This window comes from Podarcis cretensis (assembly GCF_951804945.1).
Source record: "Podarcis cretensis genome assembly, chromosome: 8".
Taxonomy (NCBI): domain Eukaryota; kingdom Metazoa; phylum Chordata; class Lepidosauria; order Squamata; family Lacertidae; genus Podarcis; species Podarcis cretensis.
The window spans coordinates 30,130,891-30,149,493 of NC_137177.1; the positions used below are offsets into that span (position 1 = coordinate 30,130,891).

The following is an 18,603-nucleotide window of genomic DNA, read 5'->3' on the forward strand; positions in this document are numbered from 1 at the left end:
TTTGGCAAAGCCACATGCACCAGCCCTACACCTGATGCCATTGAGGAGGTCAAGTGCAGGGCAGGTAAAGATGCATCTGGGCTGAAAGAGGGTCTGCAAGTGCCAGCCGCCAGCTGATCAGTGGCACCTTCATAGCTCCTTGCATCGTGCTTAGTGAGTGCCAACAATTAGCTGATTGTCAGGGCTTGCAAAGAAGAGTTTGGATTTGATATCCCGCTTTACTACCCGAAGGAGTCTCAAAGCGGCTAACATTCTCCTTTCCCTTCCTCCACCACAACAAACACTCTGTGAGGTGAGTGAGGCTGAGAGACTTCAAAGAAGTGTGACTAGCCCAAGGTCATCCAGCAGCTGCATGTGGAGGAGCAGGGACGCGAACCCGGTTCACCAGATTACGAGTCCACCACTCTTAACCACTATACCACACTGGCTCTCTGTGCATACTGCTTTGCAAGCCCTCCTGATCAGCTGATTGCCAGGGCTTCCATGCACAGCGCTATGCAAATCCCAACAACCAACTAATTGTCAAGGTTTACAGAGCGTTGTGCAAAAATGAGTCACCGGTTGTCATTGTGAGATCGAGTGAATGGTCCCACCTACCTTTCAGGCTTGGCCTGTGGGTGAGTGGGGGGGAGATAAGGATCCAGTCCACAGGTCGGATTCAGTTCCACATACCTACTGTAGATGAATTTTGTACAATGCCTTCTCTAAAACTTGACCATGCTTTCAAGGGCCAGAAGATAAACTTGGGAGCCATTCTAGCTTATGGGCCAACCTGACCTACTGGAAACCATCTAAGCATGGCTTTTTCTTATCTTTAGATGCTGAGGCTGAAACTGCTGGAGCTCCTGGGTCACCCCTCAGCGTGCAATGCCATGACGTGAATAGAAACAGTCTCATACTTTCCTGGATTACTCCCAGTGATAACGGTGGAAGTCCTGTTATTGGCTATTACATTGAGAGGTCTGTCCACAGAAGCCACAGATCTGTTATCTCTTTCTTTCCCAGATCATGTTGCACCCAAACTGTAAGGTCCTTCTTTTTCCAGGTGTGAAGCAGGCACAGACGAATGGGTATTGTGCAATGATAAGCTTGTGAAAACCTGCAGATCTCCTGTTTTAGGTCTCACTGAAGGGAAGACATACCAATTCCGAGTAAAGGCCGTCAACCGTGCAGGCATCAGTAACCCATCGAAGGCCAGCGACCCAGTGACAATGATAGACCCAAATGACAGCAAAAGAGTGCTAAGTACATTGGGTTTTTAATTGCTCCAAGACAATTGCTATTTTCTTAACATCCAAGGCAGCCTCCAAGATCATAAAACCCACCAGTAATCCCAAATAAAACAATTTTAATGTTCAAAACACAGAACAATTACCTTGTGTCAGCAGACTTCAAGAGCAATAGATCCGTGCAGGACCACTCAGAGTAATATCACATGTCCTATCAAAGTGGCTGGTGGGGATAGTCATCTTCCCCTCGAGAATGCCCCGGGCAATGGCACTATGTCACAACAGAGCATCATTCCCAGTGATCCATTCTGGAAGACATGTGGAAATATCACTGGTCTGCTTTGAAAGCAGCTCAGCAACATAGTTTTTTTCCCTTGTTTATGAAACAGAGAGAGAAGACAAAATCCTCTTCTACTTCTCTTCCACCTCATCTTATTTGTAAGCCCCCCTGACAGAAATTAACACATTTTAAACAACTCCCTAAGATTATTGCCATACCCCAAAAGTGACCAGGAAAAAAATCTAGGCTGATTATTCTGGCCCAGCATAAAACAAGAAGAACAAAAAGACTAGCAACTGCAACACTTTGCATACAAGAGTCCACTGTAGTTCAAAATGGTGACAGTAAGGAAAGGGGGGACTTCTCCCAACTTTAAGGTCCCTTAAACCAAGGGTATTCCAAGTGGTACCCTCCAGGTGTTGTTGGACTTCACTTCCCATCATCCCTGACCAGTGACCATGCTGGCTGAGGCTGATGGGAGCTGGAGCCCACCAAAATCTGGAGGGTGCCATGTTGACTATCTCTGAAGAATTCTGCCCCCTTGCAGTTTAGAAGACCCCAGGGGAGCAAAATTGGTCTTGGAAGATGCTCTCATCAGGCATGCATCCTCTGAACCCTATTCCTCACCATGTAGGCTCCCCCACCCACCAATTTAGCCTAGCACAAGCTTAACATAAGTCTGCATGATTGTTTTGGAAGCTGAAGGAGCAAAGGCACAAGCTTCAGCCTTCTAGCTTCTATACTTTCCAAACTGTGTGTCACGACACATTAGTGTGTCAGCTGCAGTGTGTAGGTGTGTCACATGAATGCTCCCCACGCTCGTCCCGGGGCTGGAAAGGGGTTAGTTTGACCTCCGGTTTGCTAGTAAAGCTGAACTACTGTGTTACAAAATGATGCAAAACTGAATTACTGTGTCGCGAAATGATGCATGCCTAAAAAGTGTGTCACCATCATGAAACATTTGGAAAGCTCTGTTCTATACCATCATTGGATGGTTGCTTAAGGGCTTTGGGACCAACTCATCCACTGTGCTCAAGAGTAACCCCCGCTATGGATTTAAGGCCCCTAAGAGAGGCGCACGCTCACATATATGTTGTTTGGCCATAATGGGGGCAGGTCAGTTCCCAGCCACAGCCCCCTAGTCAAGCCAGGTAGCATCCTGGCCATTCCCCACCCCCCAAACTCAATTTATAATTCTTTTCACGATTCCCCACTTGTCCCCATCTCTTTCTCTTTCTGCTCCCTGTCTAGATATCCCTTATGATGACGGATTTAGGACAATTACAGTTTCCAAAGATGAACTGGAACGTAAGTTCACATGTGACCTTTGTCCTTTTCCCCACCAATGATTAATGTCGTGCCTGAGAACTTCTTTATATATCTAACAATCACTTAGGAGTTTAACAGACTAGAAATGCCCAAATAACTATATTTTGCTCAAAATGGAAGTGGCTCTGAATGAGCATTTCTGCTAAACAAGGGGGTTCTACAAAAACATTTACTTTCCTTGATTTCTCTGTATTTTAAATACCTCAGGAGCCCTAGTTCCTAGAAGTGGGGCGTGTGGTTGGGTGACACTGCAGAGCTGCCCTCCCAACACCACCATCGCTGTTGCTTAACTGGATGGTGCTGGAGGGGGGTGAGGGGGCTGCATGAATGCACTTGGGGCTGGCCCATGCATGAGGCGCAGTTGCCTCAGGCAGGAGATGCAGGCTTTAAGAAGTGTGCCACTCACTGTCTCCTGCCACCTCCACCACCCACCTCCACCACCTTCTTTTACTCCCTCACCACATTCAGTGCACTGGGGCTGCCCTAGGCTACCTCCAGGCGCCTGAGCAGGGAGCACAGAGAAGAAAATAGTGACGGGGGGCTGCAGAGAAGGAGGAGAACATTTTCATTTTTTGCCTCAAGAGGCAAAACCTCCTGGGCTGGCCCTGGATGCAGCGATTGCACTTTAACCACTGCCCTATCCCACCCATGTCTAGCATCAATGCTGGTGGCAGAGTTGAGGTACCATTGCTGCTCTCTCCTTTGAAAAACATTGGGCGTTGGAGCAGAATGAAAATTATATCCATGGGGTCTGATCAGTGGTGGCTAGGGATGGAAGGAATTGTCGATTTCATTTCTGCAAATCTCTCATTTTTCTTCAATTCAGTTCCGCAAGTTTCTGCAGCAATTGCCAGGGGTGTTTGTTTTCGTTTTTTGAATTTGCAGGTTTTCCTGAAAAAACCTCCAGGATTTTTGTTTTAAATTTCTCCTATCTGCAGTTTTGACTGATGTGCACACTTTTGCAAGCAACTTCTCATATAATCCATTTTCACCATTTCCCCCTAATATGTGCATTTTTACAAATATTTGGTTGGAGAATTCCATTGCAAAGTTCAGATAAGTTCAAAGTTCAAAGTTTTTTGAAATCTGGCTGTGTTTCAGTTCTCATAATGTTTCAGATGTGCGAATTTGATAAATTTGGCTTCAAACATGAATTTCTAGTTATACTTCTCATCAGCTATTTTGGGGGCTGCTCCATCTGGTGACTTTTATCCATCTGGCTGTTAATTGGTCTTCCCTTTCCTATTCCAAATTAAATTGCTGAAAGGTTGGCTTGTTGTTTTTCTCCCACAGCCAAGATCAAAGTCCCTTTGCCACCCACCAACGTTCATGCCAGTGAGATCAGGGAAGAGTATGTGGTCCTCTCTTGGGATGAACCAGACCCTAGAGGCAAAGAGCCACTGAGTTACTACGTTGAAAAGGTAAGGAAAGGGCACAGAGAACATACAAGAAGCACCATCTGTTAGTTGCTAAGGATATTGGAGAAGTCCATCGGAAATGGGAATAGAAATTGCTGATGTTCCCTGATTCATCCCATGTCTGGAACAAAAACCAACCCAGGAAATGCAATCAGTAGCACTGCTCTTGCGTTTTTCAGTCTCAAACAATACCTAACAATACATTATTTATGACTCCCCTGTCCACCCACCCACAATGTGTATTGCATTTCCTTTGCGCTGTAATGAATGATGTGCAATAATGTAATGGTAAAGTGATTAATTGTTTGATTGATTGCATAACATTTCACTACAGTGGACAGCAAGATGTCATTTTTGTTGAAAGTTGAACTGCAGCAGAATGGAAACGGTGTTGCATCCGGCAAATACGGGACAGAACTGAAGTCAGTGCCTTCCTACATTCCTGTTAGCTGCTTCAAATATCTTGTGAAGCAGATCTCTATATTTTTGCCTCGGCTTTTCCCTGACCTATAGGATTTGACTCTGTTATTTTTGTATTTCTCTCTCAACTGTTCCTGTTTTCATAATGTTCTTTTACTGTTTCAATTATAGTGCTATTTTTATGCTACTTTTGTATACCACTGTGGATTAAAAAAAAATGGCCTAGAATGACTTTTCAATTAATAAATACAATTAATTAGAAATGGGCAAGGGCTTCCAAGTGTGCCATGGATTAACTCAGAAATTATTCAAATTGTTCAACCCCCCAAATTGCAAGGACTTGGGTAATTTTTCCAAGCTACTCTCTCATCTCCTTAGACGCCTTTGACTGGACTTAACCATCCAGGGATCCTTTACCTTTACCTGACTTATATGTCACTTTGTTGTGCTGAGTGCAAAAGTAGCAGCTTTTATGATACCTGCAGCTTCCCAGAGGCATCTGGTTGGCCACCTTGAGAACAGGACTAGATGGGCCTTTTGATCTGATCCAGCTCCAAGTGCTCCAAGTCAGTCATAGAGCAGCTGCTTTCCATGCAAAAGGTCACAGGTTCAATCCCCAAGCACTCCCAGGTAGGGCTGAGGATATCCCCTGCCTAAAACTGCTACCAGTCAGTGTGGACAATGCTGAGCTAGATCAGGGGTCAGCAAACTTTTTCAGCAGGGGGCCGGTCCACTGTCCCTCAGACCTTGTGGGGGGCCGGACTATATTTTGGGACCCAAGTACCTAAAAGAGCACCTTCCCCAGTCTCAACCATCTTGGATCCTACGGTCAGCAAGAGACGCTTTGTGGGGAGGCTGCCCTGTTGGCATTGAATAATAATAATAATAATAATAATAATAATGCCCCGCCCATCTGGCTGGGTTTCTCCAGCCACTCTGGGTGGCTTACAGCATATCTGAAAACATAATAAGAACATCAAGCATTACAGGGCTGCCTCCAGATGTCTTCTAAAAGTTGTGTAGTTATGTAATGGGTCCTTTTCAGTGGTGGCTCCCCATTTGCAGAATGCCCTTCCTCTGCCTGCCTCACTATTGATTTTCAGGAGAAATCTGGAAACCTTCCTGCTTGCCCAGGCAGTGGATGGCAGAAATGCAGAGTTCCTGGCAACCCCGAGGTCACTGGTTGAGTTAATGTTGTTAGCTGCTTTTAGAATGTTTCAAATGTCTTATCATTATGGTGTCTGCTGCCCTGGGCTCCTTTGGGAGGAAGAGTCATATATAAATCAAATAAATAACATTAATAATAATCCTTTATCCTTGTAGCGCTACTGTCTCTAGTTTATAGCAATTAGCCACTGATAAATCACCCTTCCTATCTTCTCAGTCGATAGCAGGCAGCGACAGCTGGCAGATGGCTAATCTGGACACCCCAGTGAATTCCACAACTTTCACTGTCTTTGATCTGGACAAAGGGAAGTCCTATTGCTTCCGAGTGCGGTCTGTGAACAAGTATGGAGTGAGCGAGCCTTCCTTGCCCAGTGAGCCCATCTCTTCAGGAGAAAAAATAGGTAATTTTTTTAAAATGGAATCGTTTCAGTGAACATTTCTCCTGAAGTACCTTGTATGCAGTTTTGCTTTTACAAGCAATTTCCCCAAATATAAAACATTTTGGTATGTTATTTTCACTAGTATATAGTATATAGGAAAGTTTTTAATATTTAATGCTGTATTGTTTTTAACACTCAATTGGGAGCCGCCCAGAGTGGCTGGGGAAACTCAGCCAGATGGGCGGGGTATAAATAAATTGTTGTTGTTGTTGTTGTTGTTGTTGTTGTTGTTGTTGTTGTTGTATATGCATCTTTACACACACCTTCCTCTAATATACACTTCCTTACACACACGTCGGTTGGAGAACTTCTTTGCAAAATTTGGAGAAGGGCGAATTTCAAAGGTTAGTTGTATATCAGTTCGCATATTGCTTCGGGAAATGCAAATTAGGTGGGCTTGCGTTAAACTGTGAACCAAACCCAATTTCTTCCCCATCCCTACCTATGGTTGATAGCAATAACACCCAACTTGAACCTGGAAGGAGCTACATAATAGGCTCCCAATAGCTGTTGTTCTTTGGTGATTCCATCCCTCTTCTTTTTCCTTCTTCAGCTCCCCTCCCACCTCCATCCCAGGTGCTGACCTTCAGAGACACAAACACTTCTGTTTTCGTGAAGTGGAGCAAGCCAAAGGAGGGCCAAGAACCACTTGGCTATTATATATATTGCCGGGAGGTTGGGACAGATGAATGGCAAACGGTCAACAATAAACCCGTCACATGTAATGAGTAAGTTGGTAAAGCAATTTGGTATCCCTCTCTGCATCATGGGCTGGATCCTATCACCCAGCTCTGAGATTTGAAACAGGGGAGGGGGAAATTCCATTTGTTTGTACTATTTTATGACGTTATTGGCTTGGATACAGGACAGGTAAGTTAGCTAAACTGAGGTCCCATTGAAATCAATAATGAAAGGCAAATGATGACTTATTTGGAAGTCCCATTTATCCTAATGGGATCTAACTGTAACTAGTGTACAGGGCAATCCTGTGCATGTCTACTCAGAAGCAAGTTTCACTGAGTTCATTGGGAGATGTTCAAGACACTGTGGTTCATGGAATCATAGAATCATGGAATTGTAGAGTTGGAAGAGTCATCTAGTCCAACCCCCTGTAATGCAGGAATCTCAGCTAAAGCATCCATGGCAGATGGCCATCCAACCTCTGCTTAGAAACCTCAAATAAGGAGAGTCCACAATCTCCTGAGGAAGTCCATTCCACTGTCAAACAGCTCTTGCAGTCAAAATGTTTTTCCTGATGTTTAGTTGGAATCTCCTTTCTTGCAACTTGAAGCCCTTGGTTCAAGTCCTACCCTCCAGGGCAGGAGAAAACAAGCCTGCTCCATCTTCCATGTAAAGGCAGCGCAGTGGCTGCAGGAGTCCACCCACCGCCTCCCCCTCAGGTGCAGGGCGACGTGGTGCCTGCAGACACTTGAGCCACCACATCACTCCCAGGAGAGACATGTGGCTCGGGCACACTGCAGGCCCCACGGTAAATGCCGCCCCCCCGGATAAGTGGCACCAGTGCGCCCCACTCCTCCCCCTGCCCTCCTAGCTACACTGCTGACCCCTAAATCATTTTCACATGTACTACTAGCAAGCCAGGTGTCCTCCATCTTATATTTGTGCAGCTGATTCTTCCTGCCTAAGTGCAGAACCTGACATTTATCCCTATTTGGCTTCATTTTGTTAGCTTGGGCCCAGTTCTCCAATCAGCTAGTCGTTTTGAATTGACTAGGAGCTGCTCCAGAAACTATTTTTATTGCGTAATCATGATTACAGTCATACGTCGGGCTACAGATGCTTTGGGTTGCACACCGCGACTAACCCGGAAGTACTGGAATGGGTTACTTCTGGGTTTCGGCACTTGCGCATGCACAGAAGCGCTAAATCGTGCTTTGCACATGCGCAGAAGCTCCAAGTCGCGACCTGCGCATGCGCAGACGTGGCGCTGCGGGTTGCGGACGCTGCGAGTTGCGAATGTGCTTCCCGCACAGATCACGTTCACAACCTGAGCATCCACTGTACTTGTATTCATGGTGGTTATGTGCGATTCTGCTTTCAGTATTGTCTGTGTCTGCAAATGTTAATAAATAAATAAATAGGCTGAACACTGCAAGCACTTTTACATCCTGAGTTTTGAAGATGACTTGTAGGGTGCTAAGAAATGACCATGCAGGGGGGATTTCAATTGTTTATCAGGTTCACTGTTCCAGGGCTCAAAACAGGCAAAGAATACGTCTTTTGTGTGAAATGTGTCAATGAAGCTGGCGTGGGTGACAGCTCCCCTGAATCAGATGCCATCATTGTGAGGCAGGCTATCTGTAAGTATTGTTTTGTTGTGGACAGATCTATCCATTTTTGTACTCTAGCTTTCTCATTTCTTAAAAAAAGAAAAGAAAATTCCTCTGAAAATCCATTGGCATTTTAGTGTGAATTTCTTTTGTATGCAGCTTTGACTAATATAAACATTTTTTGCAAGCAGTTTCTCCTAATCCAATGCTTATATACAATGTCACATGATATGTCACATTTCAGCCATCTTTGTGCATATTGTCTGGTTGGAGAACTGCTATGCAAAATTAGGGGAAGTGCAAATTTTGAAGGATAGTTGTGTTTTAGTTCATGAATTGGTTTGAGAAGCATGAATTAAGTCGTTTCTCCTTAAAAGGCAAACCAATTCGAATTTCTCTTAGTTATGGTGTACACATTATCCCCTGAAACCACACAACTTGAGAGAGAAGCTGCATGACGATCAGATTCTAAACCTTCACTATCCTTTAATTTATTTCCTGCATAGCTTGTCCATCAGCCCCGCGGGCCTTTGCCTTGCTGAGTTGCGGGAAAGACAACATGACCATTGCTTGGAAGCCTCCCAAACGCAAAGGAGGCACAACCATCCTGGGCTATTTCCTGGATCAACATGATGTGTCGCAGATTGAATGGCACGAGATCAACATTAAGCCAATAGCTCAGCGTGTTTACACGGTATGGGTGCTTGTGCCATTAGTTTGCCTCGGAAGAAATAAGTAAATAAATTACTATCCCTTTTAGGCAAGACTTTCGCTCTCTTTCTATTCTATAGGTCACCAGCCTGGATGAAGGGCACTTCTATGAGTTCCGTGGTTATGCAATGAATGTGGTTGGTGTTGGAAAGGTGTCAGAACCCAGTGACATATTCAAGTGTGAGGAGTGGACAATGCCAGAGCCAGGTAAAAGTCAATGCCAGGCCTTGAGACTGATTGCTGTCTTCACACACCCATTTACTGCGCGCACTCTGCATTTCCAGTGCTGGGTTTTAAAATCTGTGGTCTCACAATGTGATCCCAAATGCGTACACGCCCTGTACTTTGCTACAACTCCTATCTGATGGGTTATGCCTCAAACCAGCTTCACACCAATTAAGAGTCCCAAAGCTGTTCTTAAATCGTACCATCAGGTAAAAGCATCTTGCCTAGTCTCACCTTGGAATTTAAAACAGCAGGAGAAGAATGCCTGACCAGGAAGGTCTGGGCTTTAGGACAATTGTGAGGTTGTCACAGCAGATGACTCCCAAGCAGATGGAATGGTGGTCTAACTATGCCCCCTCCTGGCAAGTGGGGGGGGGGAATGTATGTCCAGGGATTCAACTTTACAATTCTATGGTTCTATGATTCTATGAAATTAAGGGGCATGTGTGCTCCTTGCCCCTGTTTTCCCACCTTCTCATTTGCGCATACTTTGAAATTTCATCTGCCCTTGAAACAGGACCTCCCTATGATGTCAGGTGTACAGAAGTGAGAGACACATCTCTGATGCTTCACTGGGAGCCACCTGTGTATACTGGAGCAGGCCCTGTCACTGGCTACTACGTGGATGCCTGTGAGGAGGGATCAGACATGTGGGAACAACTGAACAAGCAGCCAATATCCAGCACACACATGAAGGTCTTTCTCTTGTATTTCCTGTGCCTTTTACATCTGCATTACAGCTGTCGTTGCTCCTCTGACGCCAAGGTCCACTGAAGCCTGCAGGCTGAATCCAGCCCATGAAGCCAGTTCTAGTGTACTACCAGCCCTCTTGCCAAAATTGGTAGTCAGAGAGTAACGCTCTCTTCTTACCTTGGAAAAAAATATCTCTTCTTCCTACTGCACAGTCCCCAGGGATGGTGTGTCCCATTTGAGGTGAAACAGAAATTTGTCCTGCCACTGCCGCCACTCCTGCCACCACCACATCTGCTGCTGTTGCCACAACTTATGCCACCCACTTGGCCTCTACCACACGCCCTGCTGCATCCACCGCTGGCAGATTGCACCAATTTGGGGTGAGAGATCACCCAAAATAGTGTGAGATATTGTGCGCTCTGCAAGTTCTCACACGGTTTCAGGTGAGATCTCACTCAAACTGGATGCAATCTTGTCTGAAATCAATGCCAATGGTGGTGGCGCTTATCTGCCACTGGCGGAGGTGGCAGGGCACCCATGGGGGTGCTGCCTCCAGCTTCTGGTGCCTGAGGCGATGGTCTCACTCTGCCTAATGGCTGGGCCGGTTCTGAAGGCCCCATTACAATAAGTCCTAGAGATTTCAGGAACACTCTAAAAACTTCTTCCAGTGGTGCTGTTCCACCCCACGGCAGTGCTGGGCCAGTGGAGGGAAATTACTGTTTTTCCACCACAGAGCAGCATAGAGATAAGAGGAGAAGAATATCTCCTAGTTTAGGAGGAAATGCTCTCTGCCCGTCTGTGTGTGTGTACCCATGCCCTACTCGGACATGTTATCTCTGACTGTTACCAGAAGAAAAAGGAATGGGGAGGGGAAATGAAAGCAAGTACTGGAGTTGCTGCACCTCTGGCATGTTGCCTCTGACTATTACCTGCTCTTTTTCTCACATTTTTCTTGATAGCTGTCTGATCTGGAGACAGGAAAGTGCTATATTTTTCGAGTTCGGGCCCTGAATAAGGCAGGAGTTGGCCCGCCATCCTTGCCATCAGATCCTGTGATAGTAAAAACCAAACCAGGTACAAAGCTTCTGCCTCTGCCCTCCACTTCCTCTCCCTTTCCTCTCCCAACATTTTTTATTATTTCCACATTTCTTCACAAAAGTGTGCATTTCCTTGGAGAAAGATTAGGTCAGTAGACTGGGGGGGGGGGACTGTCGTCCAAGACCTCAGGAGGGCACCAGGCCAGGGAAGGTAGACCTTTCATCGGAAATCTTAAAGCCATTATACAAATGTATAGTGTGACGGCCTTTGGTATACTGTGTACCATTCTGGTCACCTCGCCTCAAAAAGGATATTGTAGAGTTGGAAAAAGGAAGCGCAACCAAATGATCAAAGGGATGGAATGATTCCCTTATGAGGCAAGGCTGCAGTTTTTGGGACCTTTTTGTTTAGAAAACAGCTGAGTAAGGCGTGACATGATAGCCGTTTCTGGAGAAAGTGGATTGTAATGGTTATAAGGGGTTGCTTGTGCGTACGTTACCGTCGCTGCTGGCTAGATTGCCTGGTTAACCTTGCCTCGGCTGACAGCCCTTCACTCCGTGGCCATTCAGTCACTTGCAGAATCCGTCAGTGGGCGTTTCTTGAACCTCTTCCAGCATAGAAGTTGTTTGACGCCAAGTCTCCTCCTACTCTCCCTGCACGGAAATCTTCTGCGCAGGTAAGGAGTGGGCAGAGGCGTGCCCGTGCTCTCCCCACTTGTTTCGGGCGAAGAGTCTTGGAGATCCCTCTCCGAATCCCCCATCTGCCCCCCTCCCCTACTGGTGTTGCGCTGATTTCCTTCCCCAGCCGATGGGCTTCCTCTCTCCCTGCTGGGCCCCTCTCCTGCATCGCTCGAGAGCCTTGCCTCCACCTCTGACTCCGATGTCAGTTCCCTGACATGGATAGATAAAGGTTTTTATCCCACACAGCTCTAGAACTCATGGACATCCAATGAAGCTAAATGTTGGTATATGCAGGACAGATAGTCAAACTATTGGAACTTGCTCCCAAAGGAGGCAGTGATGGCCAGCAACTTGGATGGCTTTAAAAGAGGATTGGACAAATTCATGGAAGACAAGTTTACCAGTGGCTACCAGTCATGATGGCGGTGCTGTTCCTCCAGAGTCAAAGGCAGCATCGCTCCTGTCCATCTTGCTGGCTTCCCTTAGGCATCTGGTTGGCCAGTGTGAGAACAGGATGTTGAACCAGATGGGTCGTTTACCTGATCCATCGGGCTCCTCTGATGTAATGGCATTGGGCAAGGAGAAAAGGTGATAAAAGTTGTTTCACTGTGTTGAAAAATTAAATTATTTATTTCTTTTAATTTGCAGGCACAAAAGAAATTGAAGTTGGAGTGGATGAAGAAGGATTCATCTATATGGCCTTTGAGGCTCCAGAAATGGTTGACACCTCAGAGTTTATCTGGTCTAAGGATTACGAAGGGCCACCAAATCCTGACAGGGTCGAGGTTGTAAACAAAGATGATAAGTAAGCTTGCAGTGTTGCCAGTTTTTCATTAGGTGTGCTTTTGTGCCATTAAAAGCCACCCAAAGTACAGGACCCTGAGAACAACTACAGCTGCATAGATATGTCTTAATTTGCGTGTTTGCATGTTCTTTTCTTTTAAGATCTAAACTCATTTTGAAATATGCCACTGAAAGAGATCTGGGGACATACTCAGTAGAAGTAACAGACACTGATGAAGACATCTCTGCCAGTCATCTTTTAACCCAGGAAGGTAAATAATCCATCCTTACAGGGTTAAAAAAAAAAGAATCTAACTAATTCTGCATGATTGGAGGCCCAGATATAAATTCCTCCCAAGTTGCTAGGTTTGAAATTGTGCGTCCTTTGTGCTCCATCCTCAAATGTGCCTGAAAGAGGTTGAGGTGGGCAGGTTCTATTCTGCAAGACTCTCCTTTTTCACAAGGACAAGAGGTTGAGGTGTAGATTGGTGAATGTTTTCTTCCTGCACCTTGTAATGTTGGAGAATTCTGACAAAAATGGAAAAGGGAGCAGAAATAGTGTGTGCTTTTCTATGGTCACGAATGGAATCAGTCAAGTGAATACTACCAGTATTCATTCACAACATTGTTCTTTTTAAATCCTCAAGCAGTATGGCATGAGGGGTTTTTAAACACTGATATGAAGGTAAAGTATATAAGTAACTTAACTAGGTATGTAACATATGTTATACCGGACAGTGAGACAAATACTGTAGTATCTGACAGAAACTGAGCTGCAGCAAAAGAGAAACAGCACTGATTGAGAGGAATATAGGTCAGAATAGAAATTGCTGCCTTCTTACATCCTCTACCTCCACAAAGATGTCTCCTCAAGCAAAATCCAATCAAGTCTCCACCGCATGGTTACTTTGGTTTCATCCACATCATCCTCTAAAACAGTTCTCAACCTGTGGGTCCCCAGATGTTGTTGGACTACAACTCCCATCATCCCTAAGCTCTGGCCTTGCTAGCTAGGGGTGATGGGAGTTGTAGTTCAACAACATCTGGGGACCCACAGGTTGAGAGAGGCTGCTCTAAGAGGAACCTTGCACAACTTGTGATCCACCAACCCAAACTAAGCTAAGCAGCCATGAAAGGCAGCTCACATAAGGGGCCCGGCACTTTACCTCCTGACACCCAACAGGACACTGTATGTGGCAGGCAAACTTTACATGACTTGGTGGGTTCCAGGTTACCCAGTCTAAGGCAATGCAATCAGAGGGAACCAATGTCATTGTGGGGGCATTGCACTCAAGCACTCCAGACTAGGTGTACAGAACCTTTAGCCCATGAGCTGAATGAGGCTCTCCTGGCCTGCCTATCCCTTGGGGACTCATGCCTGGCCTGGCCAGGGCCATCTCTCAGACCACCCATTGCTGTGTGCCACCCTTGAGTGTTTTCTATTAGTTACTGAATCGGCTCCTTCCCAAGGCTGTCTCAGAAGTTCTACCACTCATTTATTCAGCACAGTAGAAATTTGGCAACTGAACCAAAGCACCAGCACCCAATGGGAAAAGGGTTGGGATGTGCATGGCTCCTTCTCTTAAGTCTAAGGCCTAGTTCTGTTCATTGCATTTTTTTTTAGAACTGGACAAGCTGCGGAAGATCAGCCAGGAGATCCGCAACCCCTGTAAGTTGTTTTAAAAAATGATATGTGACTTGGCAGCTACAAACAGTGGCCAAGGGGATTAACAAACACAAGGGTAAAAATACAGTGGTACCTTGGGTTACAAATACCTTGGGTTATAAACACTTCGGGTTACAGACTATTACAGAAGTAGTACCTCGGGTTAAGAACTTTACTTCAGGATGCGAACAGAAATTGTGCAGCAGCAGCAGGAGGCCCCATTAGCTAAAGTGGTACCTCAGGTTAAGAACAGTTTCAGGTTAAGAACAGACCTCCGGAACGAATTCAGTTTGTAACCCGAGGTACCACTGTAATTAAAATTTAAAATAGATAATAATAAATAACTTCTAGTGGTTTTTGTGTATATTTTTGTAAATTTTCTGTTTGTACGTTTTATATCAGCCTTCAGCAACCAGGCAAGCTTGGTTTTGGTGTTTTGTGTAAGCCCAGTTTGCACATAAAGCCAAGCCAAACCAGGGCAAAGGGTGAATGCATACAGGCATCTACTTTTGGTCACTTTCCTCCCCTGCTGCCCTATCTGGAACCAAGCCATGGTTTAGTTTAGCATTGTAGCCAAACCCAAAATCGGTTTCGCCCCAAACCACAAGCTGTAACCAAGGTTTGTTCTTCACTTACTGCTCATGGTTTGTCTGGAGGAGAGGAACATAATGCTAAGTCAAAAGTGTTTTACTATGAGTATTCACACCCTTGGACATTGGTTTTGCCATGGATTGGCATAGTGTTAAAGGAAAATCAGACCAAATAATTATGAGGTTGGTTGTTGTTTTTTAGATTTTGCAAGCCTCCCAATGAGTTCAGCAATAAGCCTTAATCCATCAAATGCTGCTAGTTCAAGTTGAGCTTCACTCTTCATCCTTGGATTCCAATAACCTGTCACATCTTCTTCTGTTCCTTTCAGTAATTGACCTGATATCTGGATGGAACATTGATGTTCTGGAGAAAGGGGAGGTGCGGCTGTGGCTGGAGGTTGAGAAACTCTCCCCAGAGGCAGAGCTGCACTTGATTTTCAACGGAAAGGAGCTTTCAAGCACTCCAGTGAGTTTCCCATCATTTCCTTTACGACAAGGGTGAGGAACCGCTGCTCTGCGGCCCAATCTGGGATCCAGTTTGGCCCATGATGCCATTTCCCCCAAACCTGTCGCTCAACTGATGTCACTTGGTGATGTCAGCTGATGGGCAGAGGAATGAGGTTCAGCACTGGCTGTGCACCAAGAAACTGGGGTAAGCATCCAATAAAGCATAATTTAACACACACACACCCCAGCTTATTAGCTGATGGGGCTGTTAAATCCTGCTCAGTTTTGCCGTGTAAGGCATTTACTTGTGGGGAATTGGTGTCTGCAGACATTTCAGCAGAAATACCCCCCCACACACATGCACACACACACACTCATCTGCTGATGAGTTTCCCTCAGATGCAATGGAAGAGGTTGTTCCAGTGGAAGATGCTGACAGTCCTCTTTTCTGTATGAAAAATGAAAAATGGAGAGAGCGCTCCATCTTGTACTTCTCAGGCCGCAAAATGTCTTGGGGCAATTCTGCCCCTAAGAATCCCTTCCTGCTTGCTCCCTTCTTCCTTTCTGGATGCTACAAACCCCATTTCTCAATTCTGAAGTCTTTGGAGTAGTGAGCTGATATAAATAAATGGTTCCTTCTTATTCTCATGGTTGTCTTTTGCTGTGATTTTAGTGGGATTTTAAAATGCATTGTTCAGTTCCTCACTAGCCATGTTCTCCTTTGCTAACAACTTATTTTTGCTTGTGTTGCTGTTGCCGTTGTTTACATTTAGACACATAAGATCAATTTTGACAAAGCAAAAGGCCTTGTGGAACTGATCATCCAAGACTTCTCCGAGGACGACAAGGGGACATACACTGCCAAGCTGAAAGACGGCAAAGCTGAAAACCAGTTTACTTTGGCTCTGGTTGGGGACGGTAAGTGGAGGGTCAGGAAGCAAAAGGAGGCAGCTGCAAATGTCTCTTGAACTGTGGTTCAAAACAGTTGGAGGACACCACGTTTTTTAAATGTTCAGGAAGTGTCTGAACTTGATGCAGTGTTTAGGGAACAGCTCTTAAATAGTTGGGTTTAAAAGAAACAACAACCAATCACAACATTATGGCAATGTGGTGAATCACACTTAAGATTGAAAAAATTAGAAATTGAGACAAACTGAAATGGAAATATTCTTCCATCCCTACCATCCACAGGCAAGTATCATTACTTTCTCTTGTCTTGCAGTCAGTCTCCCACCTTCACTCCGTATTCATGCCCTTGGATCTTGAAAACCTAATAGATCTACTGGAAAACCTAGTAGATCAACACATCTGGGGAAGTTACTCATCTTAGCACAGTGTTAAACATCCAACCCTATCCTTCATGAATCAAGATATCTTTGCTTGCCATCACACACTGATTTGATGGTGTATTTATTCTTCCAGATTTTGATAAACTTAAAGCAGAGGCTGATGCCAAGAAGAGAGAATGGAAGAGAAAGCATGGTAAGATATCCTTGCAGTCAGTGGCTATATGCCTGGCTTGAGAAGCCGCGTTTGTGGCAAAGGGGTCACCCATAACATGTGCCTGGGATGGGGAAGTGGGGGAACAAAGCTGTGATACCAAATGGCATTTGTTGACATGGGGCAAAGTAGGTCAAGGTTACAGGTAGAGGAGTTGAAAAGTTAGCAAGAGTTTTGTACAGTGTGTTGTACTTTAGAGACAGTCCCAAAGCTGGACACAGACTTGTGCAGTCGTGTGGATGGTGAAGGGGAACAATGAATCCCCAATGGCTTCTGCTGTAGGGACATTGAGCCACTGTGGGGCCAGTGGATGCACCTCCCCACTTGGATGCCTGATTCGTTCTCATCTAAGAATTTTTCAAAACCAGGGTCTTTGATTTCTGACATTTCCATTTAAAGTTGTTTAAAATAGGAAAATGCCTAATTTCAACAAGCAAAAGAAGAGGAAATCAATCCTGTCCCCAAAATGATAGTGCTCAAAATTCCACCCATCTCATCACCTGCCTAGTTCTGCCTAGTCAAGATTCCCTTGACTGTTTTAAAAATAAAATTATGCTTAACTATGCCTAGAAACCAACCCCTTCTTCAAATCTACAGTGACTTTGAGCACAGCAGATGACTAAGATTGTTTCTTTCCATTTAATAGGTCCACATTTTATTGAACAGCTACAGTGGAAGGTCACTGAAGACTGTGAAGTCCTGTTGACCTGCAAGGTAAATAGCACAATCCCAGACACTGGAATTATTATTATTGTTGTTGTTGTTGTTGTTGAAAAGAAAAGAGGAGAGACAATATCCACAATTAATAGGCAGTTAAGAGTGCAATCCTATCTATGCCTAGTCCTGTTGAATTCAATGGGGCTTACTCCCAGGTAAGTGGGGTTGGGAGTGAAGCCTATTGTTTTGGTATAACAAAGATGCGAAATGTTCTGTCTCCTAGTCTCAGTTAACAAAATAAAACTATCCCCACAATCTCAGCCTTGTTCCCATTTTACCAGAGGCCGGTGGACCAGTGGTATAGTGGAAGATTTTTTTTAAGTGCAAGAGATCATTCGTCTTTGTAACCGTGAACTCAAGGAGAGTCCAACAATGCAAGCAATTGTTATTGATCCACTCTGTATTATACACTCATCAAAGAGCAGCAGTACATACCACGATACTCAATTTATTAGGACCAGCAGGACTGTAATCCTGCTGGGAGTAAATTTACAGGAAGTCAGTTTCATTGAATTCATTGGTACTTGCTTCTGACTGCATAACGTCATATTGTATAAGACGCTGAGCTTTAACAAAAGACCGTCAGCCAACTGAAATGCAACTACAGAAATGCAATCAATCTTGCAAGGAAGCTGCAATAAGTTACTGTTTAAACCACTAGCATGAAGCAGTCATCCCATCCAATAAAAGCAAAGCAGTACCTAGCCTCTATTTAAATATTTCCCTCTTTCTCTGACTTCGTCTATGCTTTGTTCCAGAGAATAGATTGTACTTGAAAGTCTCTTTATCACTCATTTCACTTGCCAGAGCAAGTAGAATTCATCAATTCCCTTATACTCCCAGCAGGTATTGTCATTGCTCAGGCCCTGTAAAATATCCTGGAGCTGTGCTCCCTTGCACTCTCCCTCCACACTACCACTGCTGAAAGCTAAACTATTTGTGACATTAATTGTGCCAGAAATGGGACCCTAGGGGATGA

General features: G+C 44.9%; 1 protein-coding gene across 2 annotated transcripts in view; it reads left to right on the plus strand.

Annotated features, from left to right (window-relative positions):
- The window catches only part of MYOM3 (myomesin 3), a gene marked incomplete at its 5' end in the record, with an annotated part of 50,062 nt that overhangs the window by 20,811 nt on the left and 10,648 nt on the right, over window positions 1–18,603 (plus strand). For both annotated transcript variants that reach the window (XM_079987695.1, XM_079987694.1), the window contains 18 exons: window positions 819–960; window positions 1,046–1,245; window positions 2,761–2,817; window positions 4,132–4,259; window positions 6,061–6,244; window positions 6,837–7,011; window positions 8,483–8,604; window positions 9,081–9,268; window positions 9,366–9,492; window positions 10,028–10,206; window positions 11,163–11,277; window positions 12,570–12,726; window positions 12,867–12,976; window positions 14,329–14,373; window positions 15,290–15,426; window positions 16,181–16,325; window positions 16,830–16,889; window positions 17,554–17,621. In XM_079987695.1, coding sequence (XP_079843821.1) covers window positions 819–960; window positions 1,046–1,245; window positions 2,761–2,817; window positions 4,132–4,259; window positions 6,061–6,244; window positions 6,837–7,011; window positions 8,483–8,604; window positions 9,081–9,268; window positions 9,366–9,492; window positions 10,028–10,206; window positions 11,163–11,277; window positions 12,570–12,726; window positions 12,867–12,976; window positions 14,329–14,373; window positions 15,290–15,426; window positions 16,181–16,325; window positions 16,830–16,889; window positions 17,554–17,621 — 2,339 coding nt within the window. The remainder of the gene's footprint in view (window positions 1–818; window positions 961–1,045; window positions 1,246–2,760; window positions 2,818–4,131; window positions 4,260–6,060; window positions 6,245–6,836; window positions 7,012–8,482; window positions 8,605–9,080; window positions 9,269–9,365; window positions 9,493–10,027; window positions 10,207–11,162; window positions 11,278–12,569; window positions 12,727–12,866; window positions 12,977–14,328; window positions 14,374–15,289; window positions 15,427–16,180; window positions 16,326–16,829; window positions 16,890–17,553; window positions 17,622–18,603) is intronic.